At 43.8% G+C, this 22,500-nt stretch overlaps 1 protein-coding gene and 1 long non-coding RNA gene across 3 annotated transcripts in view; one reads left to right on the top strand and one right to left on the bottom strand.

Annotated features, from left to right (window-relative positions):
• The first annotated feature begins 3,026 nt into the window (after positions 1-3,026).
• Positions 3,027-22,500, top strand: part of LOC118236729 (hepatocyte nuclear factor 1-beta-A-like) — a 20,759-nt gene continuing 1,285 nt past the window's right edge. The window contains exons 1-10 of one of the 2 annotated variants that reach the window (XM_035435314.1): positions 3,027-3,582; positions 6,808-7,007; positions 7,776-7,965; positions 8,494-8,729; positions 13,995-14,152; positions 15,591-15,714; positions 16,035-16,217; positions 17,542-17,660; positions 19,098-19,142; positions 21,470-22,500. The exon at positions 21,470-22,500 is cut by the window's right edge and continues 1,285 nt beyond it. In XM_035435314.1, coding sequence (XP_035291205.1) covers positions 3,209-3,582; positions 6,808-7,007; positions 7,776-7,965; positions 8,494-8,729; positions 13,995-14,152; positions 15,591-15,714; positions 16,035-16,217; positions 17,542-17,660; positions 19,098-19,142; positions 21,470-21,490 — 1,650 coding nt within the window. In that variant the 5' untranslated portion in view covers positions 3,027-3,208 and the 3' untranslated portion in view covers positions 21,491-22,500. Of the gene's footprint in view, positions 3,583-6,807; positions 7,008-7,697; positions 7,966-8,493; positions 8,730-13,994; positions 14,153-15,590; positions 15,715-16,034; positions 16,218-17,541; positions 17,661-19,097; positions 19,143-21,469 lie in introns of both variants that reach the window. The other variant, XM_035435313.1, reaches the window with a different exon arrangement.
• LOC118236730 lies at positions 9,607-15,239 on the bottom strand. The gene is made up of 4 exons (XR_004767072.1): positions 15,079-15,239; positions 12,445-14,172; positions 11,999-12,173; positions 9,607-9,706 (listed from the first exon to the last, which is right to left on the bottom strand). It is a non-coding gene; the product is annotated as an uncharacterized LOC118236730 (long non-coding RNA).

The following is a 22,500-nucleotide window of genomic DNA, read 5'->3' as shown; positions in this document are numbered from 1 at the left end:
GGGGTCATCTGTGTTTACTGCTACGCTCTGTCTGCTATCTCAACAAGGCAGAGGGCTCGCATTCTGGAAAAAATACATTTGCAGTTTATTATTAATTATTTGTTAACGGATAACGAGGTGGCACGGAGTATGTGACAAAGACAGGAATGAGGCCAGACCATCAAGATTCAACCCCATTGGCTTCTTCTGGCAAAGGATGTCTTGTACTTGAACAATTTTGGTGTTTATAGCTCAGGGTTGAGGGAGGAAAATGTGCTCAGAGAAAATATATTAATTTAGACTGGAATGTATTTTTTTGCTACACCTCCAATCAAGTTCGTCATAGCCATCCTTCATGTTTGAAATTAATCAAATCATTTGCAATTTTCAAAGAACATCATTCTTAATCTTCATGATTATCAGGCTAAACAATTGACTCTTATTCACTTGATTGGCAGATCAAATTAAATTAACAAAAATTGACATTTTGATGCCCCTGTAAGTGAGTATTAGAGAACAAAAAGTATTCTGAAAATCTCCAACTCCAGATCAAGATTATTTTGAATTCTGTAGAAACTGGTCAGAAACCATCTTTTTTCAGAATGGTCATTTACACACATGTTCATTTACATTCACTTATTGATTGTATTAGTTGGGAAATAATAAGAATAAAACGCTGTGTAATAAGGAAATGTACAAAGAAAGTTATCTTTATCTTTATGTTTACTTAATAAGCCCCTTTATATTGCATTATTTCACTGTCTAATATGACTAATGACAGATTTGAATATGATTTGCCGCTAACTACAATTATCTGCATATTAGGCGAATAATTGTTCAGTTTTGGTCTTGTGTTTTTTTTAAAGGTGAACTTGAAATTTTTCAATGAATGTTTTATCAAAAAGATGTAGAAAAACAGGTGTCGAATCTTTTTTTAAATCATGTATGATCAGCTAGATTAATTCCTTTGGTCTTACTTCCATAAGCCATAAGTTTGCTTGTGTAACCTGTTTTAAATTAAAGCAAACCCCTGTTTTATTTTGTTTGTTCGGAACAACACGTTTCTGGGGCCAAGTTAACATATCACACGTTTTTCTAAATGTGTTAGTTTTCCAGTCACCTATTTCTGAGAAATCCACGATTCGGTTTATATCCGTTAATCTTTTATTTTCTTGAAACTGTTGATCACCTGGTGTCCAGGCCGGGGTTTGTACGGGACTGTGCTCATATAACACACACACTCATGCACAAAGACATACATATAATTTACCATAACTGTAGTATTAAGGTGAAATCAGGAGGAAGAGGATTACCACCTATATCGCGTGCATTAGCCTTTTGCCTCAATTCAAAATTAAAGAGACAAGGATCCTTGCGGTCGTAGCTTACGCGATGTCGTTCGGTTGCTTGGGTATCTGCACCTCCTCCATCGTTAAATAGAAAATTATATTTGTACAGATCATTTGTGAGATTAATAATAAGAAATCATTTTGGCCATTTCATTTGTGAGCCAACATCTGTTTTTAAGTTACACATGCGCCTATGTAGATTACTTTTTGGAGTAATGGGGGACAAAACTGTAAATTTGTAGATTGGTCAGTATCCTAAACTACGGATCGAATTATTTTACATGAACAATTGGTTAAATGCAACGGGCAAAACACGAAGTCAGTAATTGTTCAAGATATGTTTTCTCGTGCAGAGAATTTGTCTTCTGGTCTTTGGAAGTGACAGGATCGCATCTCTGATCTCAGCTTCGTTTACCTGGCTGAACGAGCACGTTTCATTTATCACATCCTCTCTCAGACACGCCTAAGTAAGGACAAGAACTGAAAGGCCGGTTGATAACGAATAATAGTAAAAAAAGATAAAAACACAAATCCTGGTTAATCACAATCAAAATCGAATCAAGAACCATTCGAGATCAAAGACTGTAATGAGTAGTTTTGCTTTCCCATGTGTGCCCTGGCAAAGAGAGGTTCAATTCAAAGCAAAGCATAAAGCGTATTATACCAGTATAGTTTTATACCAATATTAAATTGAAGGCAGCATTGCTTTTGTTAAATCAAGTGAATATCTTGCCTTCTGGCGAAAACAAACATTGTCCTAAAAAAACCCATCTCAATATAAGAACTTTATACTTTGAGTGAATAAACCCTCACGATTGTCAAAAACTTTTTTTGTTATGCTTTTATATGTTTATTTCTAATGTGTTTTCAGTAACTCATTCTTTCTACAATTTATGAATGCATTTATAAATAAACGATTACATTTTCGTGTTAGCTATACATATATACACCATACACACACAGACGCTATTTGTTTGATAATTAGTTTGAAAAGAAACACGTAGTCTTACTTACTGAAGTGAATTATTTAAAAGTTCTTATTCTAATATTTTCAGTTCTTTTTTGAATGCATGGACATTTCAGTATATGCCATAGGTTTTTCATAAATCTTAATTTAAGCACTGTTTTCCATCCACCAGATACTTTTATCCATATCAGATCGAGCGAAAACGTATCTATATAGGTCTACTTGACTGAATGTTGTGTGTGTGTTTGTATCCTGCTATAAACAAGAAATTCAAATAAAAACTAATGTTTATTATCTTGATGATGACGACGAGGACGATGATGATTATGCAGATGATTATAATGATGACGAGTAGTATGATTGTGATATTATTATTTCTAATATTGATAAAGCTATTGAGATTATCATTATTAACAACGGCTATTGTTGTCATCATCATCATCATCATCATTATTATTATTATTATTATTATTATTATTATTATTATTATTATTAGCCTATTATTATATGCCTCCCTCTAACAAGGCCTTCATCCAACAGAAGTCCAAAGTTCATTTAAAGTTTAGTCGATAACCACAGCCACAAGTGTCAACACAGGGAACCGTCTACCTGCCCTGCTCCGTCAATAGGCTCAGTTTCTGCGGATTTGCATACAGGCCGCATTAGCCAGCCCACTTATTACCATATCTTATATTGCCTGCCTTCCGCAGGCATCATGGCACATTAAACCATCCCTCCCAGCTGGACAGCTAACCAACGTCTCCTTGCAGGTGCCCATAGGACTAGTTTTACGTACATAGCCTGCCGAAGAGGAGAGGACAGAGAGAGGCATAACTTCATAACAATTTTCTTTGTCTTTTCTGTTGTTTTTTTATTTTTACATGTTAGATATTTGAGAAAAAAAAACGATTTGATGTTTGCGAAAATGGTGTCGAAGTTGACATCTCTGCAGCAGGAACTTCTGAACGCCTTGTTAGATTCTGGAGTTACCAAAGATATCCTTATCCAAGCGCTGGATGACATGGACCCCAGCCCGACTGGCTTTGGAGTAAAGTTGGAAAATTTGCAGATGTCTCCGTCGAGCGCGAAAATGAACGGCGGTGATTCCGATTCAAAGCCAGTTTTTCACACGCTGACCAATGGGCACAGTAAAGGTGGGAAGTTGTCCGGAGACGAGGGATCCGAGGACGGAGACGATTTCGATACTCCGCCGATACTGAAAGAACTCCAGTCTCTCAATACTGAGGAGGCGGCAGAACAGAGGGCAGAAGTGGATCGAATGTTATCGTGGGTTTTATCTAATCTTTCTTTTCTTTGCCTTTATAGTTATCTTGTTTTCAATCTTAAATCACTGTTGTGCGTTTTATTAATAGAAGGCCCATTTTGGCCAAACAATTTGTAAAAGGTCATTCAATAGAAAGAGAGAGAGAGAGAGAGAGAGAGAGAGAGAGAAAGAAATGTAGTTGAAATTAAAATGATTATGGAATTCTTTCTGTTACTTCCTCGTGTAATTTGTGTTGCTGGCAAAGCGACCCAACACAACGCCACAGTTTACGATCAAATATCATAGCCGGCATGTCTGATTTAAATGTGATTTCAAGATTTATTTTCACTTGACCTCAAAATTAGTGTGACATTTGCTACGATTTGAGAATTAATATTTACAGTATTTACATTAAGCGTATTTATTATTCGTGTCATAAACATAAAAGCGAAACATTAAAAAAATAACGGATGGGCTGCGATATAACTTAGGTCAACTTAGTCAAACTAGGCCTAACGGCTATACTTCTTCTGTGTGATTGCAGTTCATTTGGGGAGTGTTGGTCAGATTATAAAAGCATAAACCTTTGTCTTCCTTGTTGTCTTTTGGGAACAAGTTTATTCTCTCTAAAGTGAAAACAATTATAAATGGTTCTGGTTATGTGCTTTTTCGCACTAGGATTGTTCACCAAGTTAACGACAGAAATCCAATAAGAATTTAAGCAGTCGGCTTTTCTCAAATAATAGCCTAATTATGGACTATGATTTTAGTTACCGGTTTAAAACTTATTACCTGTATAGGTAAATACTTGTTGTTTTTTATACATTATTCTTGCCAAATTTAGATAACCATTTTGTCAACTATTCAAGTTCAGTGTAGCTACTCACATAGCCTATGTCATATTGGCACCGGGCGGAGCACCATGGCACCGAATCGATTATAGAATTAAACGATCTGAGCTTCCGGAATTTATTTGGCTTGAAATAATAATTTATTTGGTTTGAAATAATAATAATAATAATAATAATAATAATAATAATACGGATATTATCTGGCCTAATTGTAATTATTTATTGTAGTGGTTGTAACCAGAGTAGTAGCCTATGAAAATAACTCATTAAAAGCATATTTGAAAGCAATCAAATAATTCCCCTGCTAAATATCAGTATCAATTAATTAATACCTTCCTTGCGGCCAATTAAAAACCTGCGACACGAAAAAGACACGATAGCCTATAGCCTTTTAAAATTTGAACAATAAAGTTAGCAAAATTGACACGCGTTAGTATATTCTATCCATCAGGAAAATTAACGTTTCTTTTTAATAAGGCCTAATTAAACGTATGCGCCTTTCTCGTTGTCATAGCCTGTGTCTGCGATAATTATTTTTATTTGAAGTCTTTTTATCATACCAGTGTTATTCTACAATTTTTGCTATATACTCTGAAAAAAACAACAACGTGGAGAACCATGAGGATAAATCAAAACTAAAGCACGTGTAGTTGAGTTATTATTAATTTTATTCTATAAATCATCAACTGAAAGATACACAGTGGCGTATGATTAGAGTGAATGGATATCTGGTTATTCATTGTCAAAAGTTATAAACCAACATCTAGACGCACAGTCTTAAATGAAGGCATTTTCCAAAACAAACAATCATGTGTGAGTTTGCAATCATCTATAACCGATGTGAATTCAATGCTTAATCTCAATTTGTCCAGAATGAAGTTCCACGGCAATCCTTTATCACTATAGGCTACGGTGTCTTACGGTTAAGGTGACATCGGACGGGCGATTTCCTGGATGGAATTTTCTATTCTGCGTCAGATGTGTAATTTTTAATTTACAAATCATTAATATGCCTATAATTTATTTGACAATATATGTATAGTATAACTGCAAAATGTGGAAACTACGCTGAAATACTTTATTTGAATTATTGAATTTGCTTAATTTCATTGTCACTTTGAATGATGTAGGCTAAAGGGGCAATATTTTCAAATGGGACAACGTGGCAGTATTTGATCCTGAAATATTAAAATCTATAATATATTTATACATAAATTAGTTATTTAGTGGATACTATGCACCTTGTTTTTATGAATCATCCAGATTGAAACTAGGATGTTTGTCTGATTGTGATCTTCGGCCTTGGGCTTTCAAATTTAACAGACTATGTGGTGTATGTTTATATTAATTTGGTTGGGAACGGCTGTAATGCAATTGTTAATTAAATCATGTCCTACTTTGGCTATAGGCCTAATTTTGGAGCAAGACTCCCAATACATTTACAACTAATAAGTCATAAATTTATAAACAAAAATGAGCTCTAATAGGCCATGTAAATCCGATAATTAAGCGGGTTCCACGATTTATTAGTTTAAAATTTCCATTTGTGTAGGCCCTACTCGCTGAAAAATTTAAGTCTACCTTTGAAATGTGTTGCCTGTAAAAAAGCGGATGAATTCAAGTAGGTTCTCTTGTATAGCCTAAATGTCACAAGTAGCCTGATCACTAAATTTAGTTTGTCAACATAAACTTCCACCCACCCATAATAGTCCAAAGTTGTAGTTGTAGCGTAACGAAAGTAGTCGGTTAGACTTGGAAAATACTACCGATTTGTGCGCATTGTAATGCCACCAAATTTAACAATTGCGGCAATTTACAATGTCCATTTTAATACTGATGCATTTATAGTTTATCTTTGTAAACTAACGGTAAGCGCATGGCTATTCTTTTTAGGTGGGTGATATAAAATATATGGTTTTCGCTATCGCTATTCGCTATATCGCTATTCCTAAATGTATAGATAATCTAAAGACAAAATAAAATCTCATTTGTAGGGTTAAACTTGTTAGGTAGGCTACTAATTAAAGAAGAAGACAGGCAAACAGTAGCCGAGGCTACAAATTAACATGGACTAAAATTTTTAAAAAATGTTTGTTGAACATGGTACATTCTTATGAAATTCATCCTGTAGATTCGTACAGTCCTTTTGAAAGTATTTACAGATGAGAATAATAGGCTACTAATGAACTCCTGTTTATTAAGTAAAATTATAGGCTAGTAAAAAAATTCACAATATAGGCGCAGTATTATTATTATTATTATTATTATTATTATTGGGCTATTATTATTATTGAACGCGATATTAACATTAATAATATATATTTTATCAAAGGCTATTATTTTTAATGTCATAGGCTAATAACTTAATAAAGAATGATCATCTCTTTTTTTATCCAGCGAGGACCCATGGCGCGCCGCCCGCACAATCAAAGGGTACATGCAGCAGCACAACATCCCACAGCGCGAGGTCGTGGATATCACTGGACTGAACCAGTCTCACCTCTCGCAACACCTCAACAAGGGCACGCCCATGAAAACTACCAAGCGCGCTGCACTCTACACCTGGTACGTCAGGAAACAGCGAGAAATTCTGAGACGTAAGTTGATATTTTAATTGACTATACATCACATATGTAGCTATTTGATGGAGATTTTTAAATAAAAATCTTTAGTAAACCATTCCATTCACCATTGGCAAGCTAAGTTTGCACAAACTACCGTTTGTGCAATATCATTTGTCGTTTGAATTTCACAAACAGAACAATGTATTTGAAATACATATTTGTCATATAAACCGAAATAACATACCTGACCTACCTCTTCAGTGTACTTATTGTCATAATATTTTAGCACAAGCTGTTTTTTTCTTATATGAATGACAATAGTTGTTACAGTTACATTTTATAGTTGTTTGGCTTCAGTTATTTGTGATAAATTACAGGTCACTTCAGGGAACACATATAAGCATGATCTGCTGTCTCTCATTAAAGGTAAAATTAAAAGATGCCTAAAAAAAGTAAAATTGAGGAGTCCACAGGTAAAATGTAACATATAATCTCATTCTCATTACTGGCTTTATCTATTAATAGAAGGATATCCATTTATGGATCCCTTTATAACTCATTATATATCCCTTGTGCTCACTAAGATTTTAATTTATTTTTAGTTTTGCATGAATGTGTTATGACACCCCTTTAACAAAAAAAACCTGTTTTCTCTGAATTCCTCGTGTGTTCTGTGTCTGGGCTCTGCGAGACTCCCTGAGGTTTCCTTTCTTATTTTTTCAGAGTTCGACCATGTGCAAGGTTCTGGCAGCAATATGACAGACAAAGGCAGTCAGGATCAGGTGCTGTTTTTTTTCCCAGAGTTCAATCATCCTGGGCAAGGTATGGGCCAGCCCGGGGACGACGCGGGCGCTGAACCCGCCAACAAGAAATTGCGTCGCAACCGCTTCAAATGGGGGCCCGCATCCCAGGAGATCCTCTACCAGGCCTACGAGAGGCAGAAAAACCCCAGCAAGGAGGAGCGAGAAGCTCTGGTGGAGGAGTGCAACAGGTGAGGGAAGAGCCGGTTGGGGCTCATTTTATTTTGTCGCTTCATTTCTGCTGTGATGTCATTTTGCTCCAGTGCTACCGCTGGTACAATCGCATGTGAAGGGATTCATGTTTCATCAGCAGTGTGAATTTCATGAAGTAGTTTGCTGGCGATAGCTTTTGCAAATATTTTCGATATTTTTGGGTGTTCATCCAGTCAGCTTTCATTCAATTTAAAATATTACAAAAATTTAGCAGGCTAGCTCTTAATCCCACTTAATTAAATATCCCGCTAGTTTAGACAACTGGCTTTTGTAATGACTGAAATTCAATGTTTATTTAATTAAATTTTTTTGACTGGCCTATTGGACATGATGATGGCATCAGAGAAGCACTGATTGCATAATGGTGGCTGGAATGCCCTGAAGACAACATGCCTCTATCCCATTAAGCCTTTTTATTCCACTGGCTTTGTGATTTCATCACCACTGCTTCAAATGGTGATTAAACTGAAGTGATAACGTCCACACCCGCCCTCTAATCTTCTCAGAGCCGAGTGCGTGCAAAGAGGGGTCTCCCCGTCCAAAGCGCAAGGGCTGGGAACCAACCTGGTCACCGAGGTACGCGTGTACAACTGGTTCGCCAACCGGCGCAAGGAGGAGGCCTTCCGGCAGAAGCTGGCCATGGACGCCTACAGCGGGCCCATCCACAGCATGAACCCCCTGCTCTCCCACAGCTCCCCACACCAGCACCACACCAGCGGCTCCCCACCCAGCAAAATGTCAGGTAGGCCTGGTCTTTACACCTGGAGACAAGACACACACACACACACACACACACACACACACAGACACACACACGCACATGCACACGCACACGCACAAGTACACACACACATGCACACACACGCACACCTACACACACACGCATGCGCACACACGCACACGCACACGCACACGCACACACACACAAACGGATGCACGTACACATGCACGCAAGCACACACATAAACATAGGCACGCTCATGCACACACATACACAACTATATCCAATTTTTCTTTTTTCTTTCTTGTACCTTTTTTTGAGGCTGTAATATACCAATTGATTATACAAATAACTTTTGTTAAGAACTAAATTTGCTTGTTGGAAATAAAAAGGAACCAAAGGTCTGCAAGGTGTGCCGCCAGCCAAACGAAATGAGTGTTTGTTGCAAATATGAATGAGGAATGGTGTTAAAACCGCTACCCCTAAAGCTCATAAGAGCCTGTGTTTTCAGCATCTGAATCTATATAGATTAGATATGCCATACTGTAAGGACTGAGAAAGAGCAAATGATTTGATAGATTTAGTCATTTTCATATTACGGAAATGAAAAAGTGTCTATGCTTTAGTTTCTCTTCTATGCTGGAGATTGGAGTTTAGTGACCTGCTGGATTTTTGGTTGGGTGTCAGTTGGATACAGTAGTGACACATCTGCAAAGCCTTTCTTCCAAGCAATGGTGAAAGCCAAAAAAGGAAAGGTCAGTTAAAAGAGAGAGAGAGAGAGAGGGAAAGAGAGAGAGAGAGTAAAAAAGAGTGATCAATAACAGTGAGTGAGTGAGCTTGGTAAATGGCACATTGTTATTCAGATCTCTGAACACACGCTGAGAACAATCCACATTGTACCTGCAACCTACAGTCCAAAGTCAGCCAACAGGAACGCTTCAAAGAGGGGGGCAGTCCTGCAGCATGCCCGGGTCAGCCAAGGGTCGATCGCAGGGTCACTGAAGAGAGAGAGAGGGAGAGAGGGAGAGAGGGAAAGAGGGAGAACTGTCTCTGTCACTACACAGTACAGTCCCAGGGCCAATACCCAGGCGTATCCCTTTAAGGAGCTCTATTGAATTTTAACCTGTATAATTCAGTGACCAAACAAGCAACAATTTTTCTCCAGCTCTGATATAGTTGTGTTTTTTTTAACCTGATACTTATGCTAATGTGGATGTGTCTAAAGCATCAGTGTCTAAACATTAGCACTAGGACGCCAATACAGTGTACCAACCATTTATGCACACATTGTTTCTTTTCAGTGACATATTTCTACATGCATTCAATTAAAAAATGAAGTGTTCTGAAGTTAAAGAATCAGGATATCTTGTTGCAGTTATTGCTGAGCTATGTGCTTTTCATTCAGATTTAAGCATTATTTTCCACCGTGGTGTTAGATGTCTGGATTAGACAATTCAACACCATGCCTTGTGTCATCTTGAGTACCATTCAAGTAAGATAATTGCAGCAGCTTGAGCAATTAATCACATAATCACAGCGAGTAAACAGATTTCTCCTGGGTTTGATTATGTCACCTAAAGCACAAGCACAACAATAGGTTGTTTATTTGCATATTACATTACATTACACCCGATCACCTTACGTTCGTGGGTTTGTGAAGGGGGCCGAGGGGGCAGTGGCGGGGGGGGGGGTGAAGGGTTCGCGCTGGAGTCAGGGGCGGTAGATACCGTACTCTCCTGCTCTCTCTCTTTCAGCTGAAAGCTGCTGACCGTGTGCCTGGGGTGTCCAGCCAGCACCCCGCTGACACCATCAGCTGTTTTCAGTGTCGGACCTGGGCGGGACAATGGGGGCCCGGCAGGTTTCCTCATTGCGTTGCCATGGCGTGCTCTGCATTATGCATGCTTAATTGACAATTAAAATCACCGACTACCTCATCTCCCTCAAGTCTCCTTGTGCCCCCCTCCCTCCTCACATTGTTTTAGAAGACGACAGGGCCTGTAAACTAGGCTCATTTATCTCTGCTGGGCCTATAGACGGCACATTTTAAAACCCCCCTCCGCTGACTTTACGGCCCGCACTACGATGGCTAAGGCACAAACCAGCGCAGTGGAACCCCAACTCTGTGGTATCTGACCTGTTTTGGACGTGGGACAGGGCTTTAAGCCGCTCTATTCTGACAGAAAATGAAATGTTTGGGGCAACACATGCCTTCAATGGGACCGGAAGATCAGTTTATCCAATGTGGTCATGACCAGGTTAGAGAAAACTCTGTCAGACGATTTTTCATTGGCACTGAAGTCAGCAAATAGTGGCCACTGGCACATTATTACTGTGTCGCTCAATTATTTGTTCATGTGGGAAACTTCCATGTGCTGAGAATTCATACAGTACATGCAAGTACTGTGCACATGCAACTTGCAAATTACAATTTCCATTTTAAATACAGATGAGTGCAGATACAAAAATGTTCAAAAATTAGCTAAAAAAGGCCTTCGAAGGCTTTTATATAGTTAAGTAAAATTAATCAGGAACATGTAATCTGTGGTGCCATTGTCACTGTACATTGGCCATGTAATACGGCAGACCGTACAATAGCCTTTACTGTGCGCTAAAACAGACGGGCCTTTGGGAGGGGAAGTGAAACAGAGGCAGACTGGCGGTTCTCACTGCCGGTCAAACGCAGACAGAGAGAAGACAGGTAAACAGCCATTCCGCTCGGGCGGGGCGGGGCGGGGAGAGGAGGTCAGGGCCGGCGGTAACGCGCGGCTGCCAGCTTTCGTTTACAGAGCTCGCCGCTCTTATCGCCGCGGAGATATGCGCGCACAGGCGCGTAGCAAACCGGGTCAGAGTAGACGGGCGAGGAGAGAGAGAATGAGGGCCCCCGTCCCTGCCGACCCGCGAGGGGCCCCCGCGAGAACCGCCGCCGAGGGGGCTTTGTCCTCGCCGCCCCCTCCCCCTGGGCCGGGCCGGGGCGACCGAGCGAAGGACGCGGGGAGAGAGGGCCACAAAGCCCGGCTTACGGCCTGCTGAGACGCGGGGGGGCCTCTGATATTCAGAGGGGCCTAATGGACTCTGCCTGGGGATGCAGGCTGTGCCCTTTGATATTACGCCGGCCCTGCGGAGAGAGGGACGCTCGGGGATCCTGAGGCAAGAACCGTGCCTCGCTCTCCCCCTCCTCCTCCCTCTTTCTCTCACCGTTCCGCTGATGCGGGAGCTCTCTTCCCCATTCGGGCCTTTCTGAATGGCAAATTTCAGCACTCTCAAAAAAAAAACTGGATGAGCACTCTTACTCTGAAATGCTTTGCGTTGTTTTAAGTATCCTGGGTTGGAGTGTGTTTTGGCCTGATGTCTCTTTTGGCCTGACGTTCCGAAATGCCGCCCAAAGGGTCCTCCTTTGGCCTGACGTTCCCAAGCGTCATCCAAAAGGTCCTCCAGGAGCGGGGTGGGTGGGGGGTGGGACTTTGTCTGAGGGGCGGAGATGTATTTTTACCATCACGCAAAATGACAGCGCAGGAGATGGTTACTGCCAGGTGCTGTGTCTTTGGACGTCCCCTGCAGTGCTACTGCTGTTTATTATGTGTCATAAAAGCAGCAGAAATGCGAGAGGCCACAATGCACTGCAGCAGCGTCTGTGGAGCGTGCTCAGTTCTGACAGCCCTCTGGAATTATCGCTGTTACCACGGGGACCCGTTTCTGTTGGGCTGGGCCCCTCCCTCCTGGCGACTGACAGACTTACCCTTACCTCGCTCTCTGTATTCCCACAATAGTGGGCAACCCGGCCCAAAATGGGGTCTGAAGGGTTGAGTCACAGCGGGACAGAACCTCCATTTGCCCGGGTCACTCTTTCAGAGGGAGACGGCTGTAAAATGGAAAGTCCGTTAATTGGGCCTGGGTCATAGCCGGAGGCTTGTACAGCACTAGACTGCTGTTTACAAGGCACTGGGTTGCGCAGTCTGGGTGATTGAGCCATTTCGGGACACTGTGACATATGTTGGAGGGAGGATATACAAACTTATTCACCCACACACACAAATGCGTACTCACATGCACACACACACACACACACTCACACACACAAACACGCACACACACAACTATTTATTAAATTATGTATAACAAATCTAGCTGTTTAATAAAAGCACATTTCTATATTTAGGTATCTAAATGGTAACTGTACTGGATGTACTATTATTAGAAAACAGTCATAAACAACATGCAGCCTTTAATAAACAACTAATACCGCATGTTGAATAATATATAATATAAAACTATTCATCAAAAAATTTCATTAATTGAATTTTTATCATTTTATATTTGGCTTTCTTGTCAGTGTTGTGTGTGCATGACAAACAAATATTTTGAATATTTCTTACATGACTTTGTTTTACCTGTGTGTATACAGTGCTGTGTGTATACGGTTTGGTTGTTATTCCCTGAAGAGTGTTTTTCAGCGATGATTACTCTGTTGCAAACAAGGCAAACAAGCTGAATCTATGTGTGGCGACTATTGTCCTTGCCTTTCGTATCAACCATCTGTTTCCATATGCGGAGGCTGGAATGACAGTTGCGCCCTATCAGTTAGCGAGGTATATGTTGTCTCAGCAGACCTAATGTCCCTTTCTGCTGTAGCCGTGTGTGAGAGCTGTTGTGATTGACATGGTCCTGTAGGTGAGGCACAGGGTTTTAGGAGGGAAAGGTGTTGGCCTTGTCTGCTCTGGTACTGCGTTGGTGTTGCTTTGTCTCTCTATTCTGAGCCCGTGAGCAGTGTCTGTGTCTGACAGGCTGTAATCTCAGTGGTGAAACCCTCTCTGTGAGAAGTTACTGAAGGAGGTTTCTGTCAAAAAGGGTTTAGTTTGCCTGTCAAAATTATGAGAAAGTACAAAGTGGCAAACAAGTAGGAATCCAAGGCTCTCTTAATGGTAAAGTTAAAAGCCTGGCAACATGGCAAGAAAAATTTATATATGCTGGATCTACATATTTAGGCCTTGCACGGCCTTCATCAGGGTGAACCTTAATTTTTACTGGCAAATGAAACCCTTTTTAATGCGTTGATATTTCCCCCTCCTTCCAAAGAGCACTATTTTAGTGATTATCTTTGTCCGAGTTGTGCTCCTTCTCTAACTTTTTGCAATCAAAACTGGCATGTTGGAGAACTGTGTGGAGGTTTGTTACCTGTAGTACTTGTGTGAGGAGAGGGAGGAGCAGGAAGTATCCAGACTTACCAAAAAACTGACAAATAAATAAATCTAAAGAATTGTCCATGCATTCCTCTCACTATCTTTGCAGTTCGATACAGTCAGCCGGGAGCTAGCGAGGTCACTTCCTCCACCACCATTAGTCACCACAGCAACAACGGCATGGCGACCAGTCAGTCGGTCCTCCAGCAGGTGTCTCCGGGAGGCCTGGACCCCAGCCACAGCCTGCTGTCACCTGACGCCAAGATGGTAAGCACACCTGGGCCCACCTGGCGAAATGGCGATAAGGCGGGAGGTGGGAGGCGGGAGGCGGGAGGCGGGCCCCCCCCTCTCTTCCCGCACGCGAGCGCAGAGCGGTTTCCCGATCGAACCGCCGCACAATCGGCTCTTTGTGCGCTGCAGCGAGGCTCCGAGGGTGGACTGAGAGCGCGGGCCTGGAGCCCGGCGCACCGGGGGCACGTCCAGCGCCCAGCCAATAAACCTGACAGAGAAACATTCTGCCTTTATTGATTGAATGCCTTGTAAAGAGAGCCGGGCGGGTGGAGCGCTGTTTGTTTTCTCCGCGGTAATGGCGGTTGAGTTAATGATAATGTCAGGATTCTTTTTTTTTTTCTACTTTAGAGAGAAGGGGGCCAAAAATGTATTTGATAAAGTCTTTCACTTGGCCTGCTTTATTAACAGTGCGTCTCACAGCAGTGCAGCGTATGACACTTCATTGAAGCCGGTGTGAAATCTATTCCGTTTGCTGTCTGTGAACTTAATTATACTTTCTTCTGAACGACAAGTCACTTGAAATTATAATGGAGGTTCATCGTCAAAATTGTTGCCATGTCAATTGACGCTGTTTGACTGAAAGCTGTGCTTTGTCATAATGGGGCAATTTCTTTGTCTATATTAGTCTTTATTAGTGTATTAACGTCAGATTTATTGTCCCGCTACACCTAATGTACACCTAAGTTCATCTGCGTCTGTGAGTGCAGACGCTGTGCTGACTGTTCCCTTTTGGTCAAACAGTCCCTTCTTCTCTTTGTGCTGCTCTCTGAAAACAGTCTCTGATAACCTGGAGAGTACTCTGAAATACCCTCCCCACATGCACAAACCACAAGCATGCATACACACACACACACACACACACACACACAAACACGTGCACGTGCGTGCAAGCGCATACTCACCCAGAAGGAAATCTTGCCGCGCACAAACACTCCAAGCAGCTAAATGTATTTCTTGATTAAATCACTTGGAGTGCAGAGGCTCTGGACTGTGGAATGTGTGCGCTGGTGGTAGTGCAGTGTGCTTTCCCCTGGTCCCCGCTCTTGTTTTTCCCCTTATCTGCGAGCCGCCGTGGCTAAAGTACAGCAGGGGAGGTGGGCCAGGCGACGTGCAGAACGGCAGAGAGGTCATGTTCTGACGCCGACTCCGCGCCAGCGCGAGCGCTGTGCGTTCTTTCAATGAAAATCTCCTCTGCTGTCTGCAGACGGCTCGAAAGACACGCCCTTTCGTTCGTCACCCATTCAAAGTAAACCCTGACGCAACCGTGACTCTGAACCTTAAGCGCAAACACCTGATTGATCGCGGAGTTCATTCGGTGGGATTGGTCCGATCTGTTCATGTCTGGCTGTACTGAATCACCGTGATGCGTTTTGCTGACCCCCGCCCCGCGTCGTCCACGCGGCTCTCCCTCCAGATCTCGGTTTCGGGCGGAGTCCTGCCCCCGGTCAGCACCCTGACCAACATCCACAGCCTGCCCCAGAGTTCCCATCACCACCAGCAGCAAACGCAGAATCTCATCATGACCATCGCTGCGCAGAGTGAGCACCCCTTCATTCATTCATCCACCTTTCCCTCTCTCCGTTTGTCTTTTCCTTCTCTCTTCCCTCTCTGTTTCTCTCTTCCCTCTCTCCCTTTCTCTCTTCACTCTCTCCCTCTCCTCCTCCACTAACCTAGAACCATGGTGCAATCAGCAAAAGGTTCAGTGTAAAATCAACTCTGATTCATATACTATTAACTCTAACAGTGTACACATTGTCCCAATTGGCCTCTCCTGGAGTAGATTTAACACTGAGGATTTCGGCCTGTGTGCCATGGCAGTGGCTGAGTTTGAGCGCCCCCTCTTGCCCTGGCTCTGCAGGTCTGAACTCGTCGCAGGCGCAGAGCGTGCCGGTCATTAACAGTGTGGCAGGAGGCCTGACCACGCTGCAGCCGGTGCAGTTCTCCCAGCAGCTGCAGAGTCCCCTGCAGCAGAGCCTCACGCCCCAGGCGCCCTCCCACATGTCCCAGCAGCCCTTTATGGCCACCGTCACGCACTCTCACAGTGAGTACCTCAGAGTACAGCGTCACGCACTCTCACAGTGAGTACCTCACAGTACAGCTTCACGCACTCTCACAGTGAGTACATCATCACGCACTCTCACAGTGAGTACCTCCTAGTACAGCGTCACACACTCTCACAGTGAGTACCTCACAGTACAGCTTCACACACTCTCACAGTGAGTACCTCACAGTACAGCTTCACACACTCTCACAGTGAGTACCTCACAGTACAGCTTCACGCACTCTCACAGTGAGTACCTCACAGTACAGCTTCACGCACTCTCACAGTGAGTACCTCACAGTACAGCTTCACGCACTCTCACAGTGAGTACCTCACAGTACACCGTCACGCACTCTCATAGTGAGTACATCATCACACACTCTCACAGTGAGTACCTCCTAGTACAGCGTCACACACTCTCACAGTGAGTACCTCCTAGTACAGCGTCACACACTCTCACAGTGAGTACCTCCTAGTACAGCGTCACACACTCTCACAGTGAGTACCTCCTAGTACAGCTTCACGCACTCTCACAGTGAGTACCTCACAGTACAGCGTCACGCACTCTCACAGTGAGTACCTCCTAGTACAGCTTCACGCACTCTCACAGTGAGTACCTCACAGTACAGCGTCACGCACTCTCACAGTGAGTACCTCACAGTACAGCGTCACACACTCTCACAGTGAGTACATCATCACACACTCTCACAGTGAGTACCTCACAGTACATCGTCACGCACTCTCACAGTGAGTACCTCACAGTACAGCTTCACACACTCTCACAGTTAGTACCTCACAGTACAGCGTCACACACTCTCACAGTGAGTACCTCACAGTACAGCTTCACACACTCTCACAGTGAGTACATCATCACACATTCTCACAGTGAGTACCTCCTAGTACAGCGTCACGCACTCTCACAGTGAGTACCTCCCAGTGCACCATCACACACATTCACATCATGGATGCATCACATACACTCTCAGGCAGTATATCACACCATGACAAATTCTCACAGTCATTTGTTCATAGTACAGGCCCTTTCAGTTTATCATAGATCAGTGTAAGTTTAGCGTAACATCCATTTACACAGCTGGATATTTATCAATGTATTTACACAGTCACGCTTGATTCAAGGTGCTAAACCATTCAGTGCTTTAAAAACTGAAAGAACCTTATGGTCAGTTTTCAAAGACTCGGGTAGTCTGTGCAGAGTCTGAACAGGAGTGATGTGGGCTCTAAGTTTGTTTCGTTATACGTGTGATGTAAGAAGAAAGGAGGGTGACTGACAGGTGTGTGTGTGTGTGTGTGTGTGTGTCCACAGTGTACCCACACAAGCAGGAGCCTCCTCAGTACTCCCACCCTTCACGTTTCCCCTCCGCCATGGTGGTGACAGACGGCAGCAGCATCAGCCATCTCAGCTCCATGTCCTCCAGCAAACAGGTCAGTCCCCCTGCCCAGCTTAAACCCCCAAATACTGTGCCCAAGTCTCCCCAGTCTCTCTGCCCAGCTTAAACCCCCAAATACTGTGCTCAAGTCTCCCCAGTCCCCCTGCCCAGCTTAAACCCCCAAATACTGTGCCCAAGTCTCCCCAGTCCCCCTGCCCAGCTTAAACCCCCAAATACTGTGCCCAAGTCTCCCCAGTCCCCCTGCCCAGCTTAAACCCCCAAATACTGTGCCCAAGTCTCCCCAGTCCCCCTGCCCAGCTTAAACCCCTAAATACTGTGCCCAAGTCTCCCCAGTCCCCCTGCCCAGCTTAAACCCCCAAATACTGTGCCCAAGTCTCCCCAGTCCCCCTGCCCAGCTTAAACCCCCAAATACTGTGCCCAAGTCTCCCCAGTCTCTCTGCCCCGCTTAAACCCCCAAATACTCTACTTCAATTTCCCGCAGTCCCTCTGCCCTGCTTAAGCACCAAATAGTGTTCCCCAGTCTCCCCTAGTCCCACTATCCTGATGATACCCCCAAATACTGTACTCAAACCTCCCCCAGTACCACAGCCCTGATTATACCGCAAAGCACTGTACCCCAATCTCCCCCAGTCCCATTGTCCTGATGATACTCCCAAATACTGTACCCCAGTATCCTCCAGTCCCACAGCTCAGATTATAACCCCCAATACTATAGCCCCAACTTTCCTCCAGTTATACTCCCAAATATTGTGCCCCAATCATCCCGTGTTGCTGTCCTACTTATATAAGGGTACTACAAAAGTACCTTGCATGGGAATTTAACCAGCAACCTTCCCCATTCCCTAACAAGTGTAGTACACTGTCCCCCACCCTCCACCCCCACATGCAGTACCCTCCACCCTCTGTGCTCCTTCAGTTACACCCCCACATACTCCCCCACACCCTCCAGTTCCCCAGTTCCTCCCCTCACTGCCCCCCTCCAGTCTTTCTATTATTCCACCTACACACCCACCCCCCCCACCCCCATGTCCCACGGCCTAGCCCTGCACACCACCACCCCCCTCCCCCAAATCGCTTTTCTCATGGCTGCCTGTCCACTGTGCCCTCTGTGCTTAGATCTAGTCACAGCCCTTCTTCTCTCCACAGCACACTAAAACACACCCACTCTCACAAAATGAACCCCCACAAAGTGGCTATGCCCGGAATCTCTCTCGATCTTGTGCATGTTTAATTTTTTTGGGTTAAATGCCTCGATCATCAAATGTTTAGTGGTCCAAGTACTAATGCACCAGAATAGGCTTGATTTTTGCACGTGTGAACCACCATTGTAAGCTTCCACCAAATTGTAGAATGACACTAACTAACCTTAGAAGGTGTTTAGAGGGTATGGCAGTGTGTTTGTATGTATGTGTGTGTGCGTGTGTGTGTGTGATATGCTGTGTTCTGACTTGTTCAATCCTTGTTATGTTAGGATTCCCCTGTAAACAAGATGGTGCAACTCGGGGGTCTCTCTTGGGTAAATACGGTATTTATATATCTCTATTTAAACTGCATAAGCCTTAATGCTAGCCTAAGACCTGTTTCATATATGTATGTGGTTTTCCTGTTCTTTTACTACACTTTATTATATTGGAGAATAAGTTTGCTGTGATTTTTGAATGGGTATTCTTGTGTGCCCTTGAAAAGCCTTAGCTATTACTGTGGAACTACTTTATTCAACAATTACTCTGAAGTTGTCAAAACCTAAATTCAAATAAGGACAAAAATACAAGGTAGATTCATTTTGATTGTTTTTCAGTTTTGATGGAAAAATGTACTTTGTAGACGGTCCCTAGAGGCTTACTGAAAAGGGCAAGGTCCAGCATTGCATCTCCACTGTTTCGCTTTCATGTTTCTGCTTTCGACAATAACGCAATAAAACTCAAACACGGAAGGAATGATCTGGGTAAACAGGGCCCTGGCAAAATAAAACCTTTCGGCCAATTCCTCTATACTCAAATTAAAAGGCGAGGGTCCGGGCATGCTGCCTCAGGGGCCTACTGAAGTGCGTCAGTTACTTGATAAAAGCTCTCAGGTCCTAAGCCTTTCCCTGCGTTCTCAGTGCTGACGCTTGACTGGATTCCTTTTTCCTCTTATTTTTTTTTTTTTGTTCGTCTTTAAAGTCACAATCAGTGGCCCGATGGGGCGTGCCGACACTCCTCAGGATTCCTATTTCCTCATGGAATCCCCGCTAATCAATCCGCCGTGCTCGTGTCACAAACGCCACCTGATTAATGACGCCCGCGATTGCTATCCTCTCCCTGCTTCCTCCGGCAGAGGGAGAGACTGGGAAGCAGGGAGACCCTGCTCGTCCAGGAAGTGTTTTTTTCCCCCCATGTTGCTCTAGCCACTGAGGCCCAACATTGGCATCAAATGGCTGCACACACGTAGCCTGGGAAGCAGGGAGGAGGGTGGTGGGGCGGGGGGAGGGGTTTGGGCGGTGAGAGGGGCAATTATGGCTCTTCCTCTTTCCCACTTCTTCCTCCTCTCAGTGATCGCTCTACCTTGAAACGCTGTTCCTGTCGCTTTCACACGCTCCATTTCCCACGCAGCAGCAGGGCTGAAACGGTCGGCCTCTGCTTTCAGCCATCAGTGTTTCGCTCGCCTGCTGACCCCCCCCCCCCCCCCCCCCCCCCCCCCCCCCCCCCCCCCCCCACCCCCTTACCGGCCTCCGGGCCTGATCTCTCACACACTCTGTTTGCTGTGCTGATATGCTTTGGCTAACCTTAATTTGTCGCTCAATCTTCTCATGACTGAATTGCAATTTCCTGGCCGCCATTTTTGAGGAATTAACTACCCCCTCAGGCTTTAAAATCTGAACTGAGAATAGAGAAATATCACTCACAGCAGTTACTGGGTTACAACCGGAGGGTGCAAAAAATAGTGCCAAACATTCCCCAGCCTAGCTGTTGTACATATGAATCGATTTGTGCTCAGGAACCAGGGCAATTACATGTAAAAAGAATCTGTAATCACCTCATTTTGCAGTTTAGTTTTTTTTTTAAATTATTTACCCATGCAAGGATTGTTTTTATACCGTTGGATTTTGGTGTGAAGTTTTTTTTTTGCTTTGTGTGCAATTCTCTTTGCCCTGTGGGTGTTCTGAATGGTATGCCTGCAAATTCTCCCAGGCTCTTATCAGGGCCTATATTTGGATTGGGCTGTGTGTGTGTGTGTGTGTGTGTGTGTTTGGACTTGTAATGGTGGGGCCATGAAAGACTCCAATCATTACAGGTGGGCTCAGACTTCAATACTTTTTTGTTTACCGAGACAACCCCTCCTCCCCCTGCCCTGACCTCACTAAAACCCACCCTCAGTCCAAGCCCTACATCTAATGACTGGTCAGGGATGCTGGCCTCAACCTTATCAGGTGGGGCTGTTTGTTGGTCAGCAGGTCACCTCAGGTTCAACGCTCTGCCATGCCCACAGAGAGAGAAAGAATTAACACTCACAAACACACAAAATAAAAGAGCATTTCACTGAAGAACAAGAATGGACGAGGAATGTATTTGGTCAGGTGTGTCATTGATAAATCTGCTGTAGCCTCTTTGCACTGGACAGAAGAACCAAACCGCTTTTCATACTCCAAACGTGCAATGGAACATTTCTACCTATCTACTTTCTGAATTCTTTCGGTTTTCGCGGCGTTCTCCAGATAGCAATTTAGATGGTAGACTTTAGGAAATGTAAGCGTTCCGGCCTAAACAGATGTGTGTATTTGGAATATAAGTGCTGATTTGTGTATCCGAGTGTGTGCATGTGTGTGTTAATTATTGCTGTCTGTCTCTCCTTCTGTTATCGCAGTGCCCTCTGCAAGCTTGGTGAGCGTGCTCAGCTGAATCCCCCGGTGCCTGGCAACAGGAGCATTGCTTTTCCACCCTCTTACTGTGGTAACCGTGGCAACCAGGCTGGAAGACGAGTGGGTCAACAGCTTGGGAGTTGGTTAGCAGCCGACCCAGCGAGAGCAGCGCTGACGGGGAAACGAAACAGCATCTTTTTTAACGAAACAAACAAAAAATGAACACTTGGTTTGTATTCTTTAAAAACCAAATAAAAGGAGGCAATGAAGGACGATGGACTCCCACAGGCACTGATTATGGTCAGCAAGGACACAACACAGTATTTTCACTTTTTGCTATATCTCAGTTTCATTTAACAAAAGATTTTTGGACACAAATGAACACGAATGAAAACAGCCATTTATATCCCATTTGAAATTATGAAGGAATGGAGCAAAATATACAAGGGAGAAGTTTCCCCTTTCCTTTTCATCTTTTTTGGAAGGGGGTGGGAGGTCTTGAGGAAATTCCTCCCGACAGTCAGCACCGGTTTAGAGAGGCAGTGACCCTGTCTCTCAGCTCCTGGACTCTAACACTAGGGAAGCCCCGAAGGCTCCACTGCAGAGACAGACAGACAGACAGACAGACAGACATGGACAGACAGACAGACATGGACAGATCATCGCTGGGGTAGGGGAGGACCCGCTGAGCGCTCTGTTGGACTCTGTGAGTGGGCCTGGTGAGAGTGAGAGTTCTTCTGGCAGTTAGGCCGGCTTCCCTTACTCAACTGTGCAGCACTGGCTCTCTCCCTCTCTCTCTATGGATAACAAGTGACTGCAGCTACGCTGGAGAGACTCTGGAGTGACTTGCCCTCCACCTACAATTACCCTATAAGCCCTCCCTTGGTCGAGTTACTAGTGTATTCGTTGTTATTATGGTGCAAGGGGTCTTCCACATGAACTCTGCTTAGATGCTGTTTTCTTTACAGTCAAACTTATTCATAATTTCCCCTGCTTTCTTTTGCCATTTTAATAGACTGAAATGGAAATTGCAAAC

Source organism: Anguilla anguilla, chromosome 9 (genome assembly GCF_013347855.1).
Source record: "Anguilla anguilla isolate fAngAng1 chromosome 9, fAngAng1.pri, whole genome shotgun sequence".
Lineage (NCBI taxonomy): Eukaryota > Metazoa > Chordata > Actinopteri > Anguilliformes > Anguillidae > Anguilla > Anguilla anguilla.
Note: the sequence above shows the minus strand (reverse complement) of the source record. Positions and strands in the feature narration are given on the sequence as shown.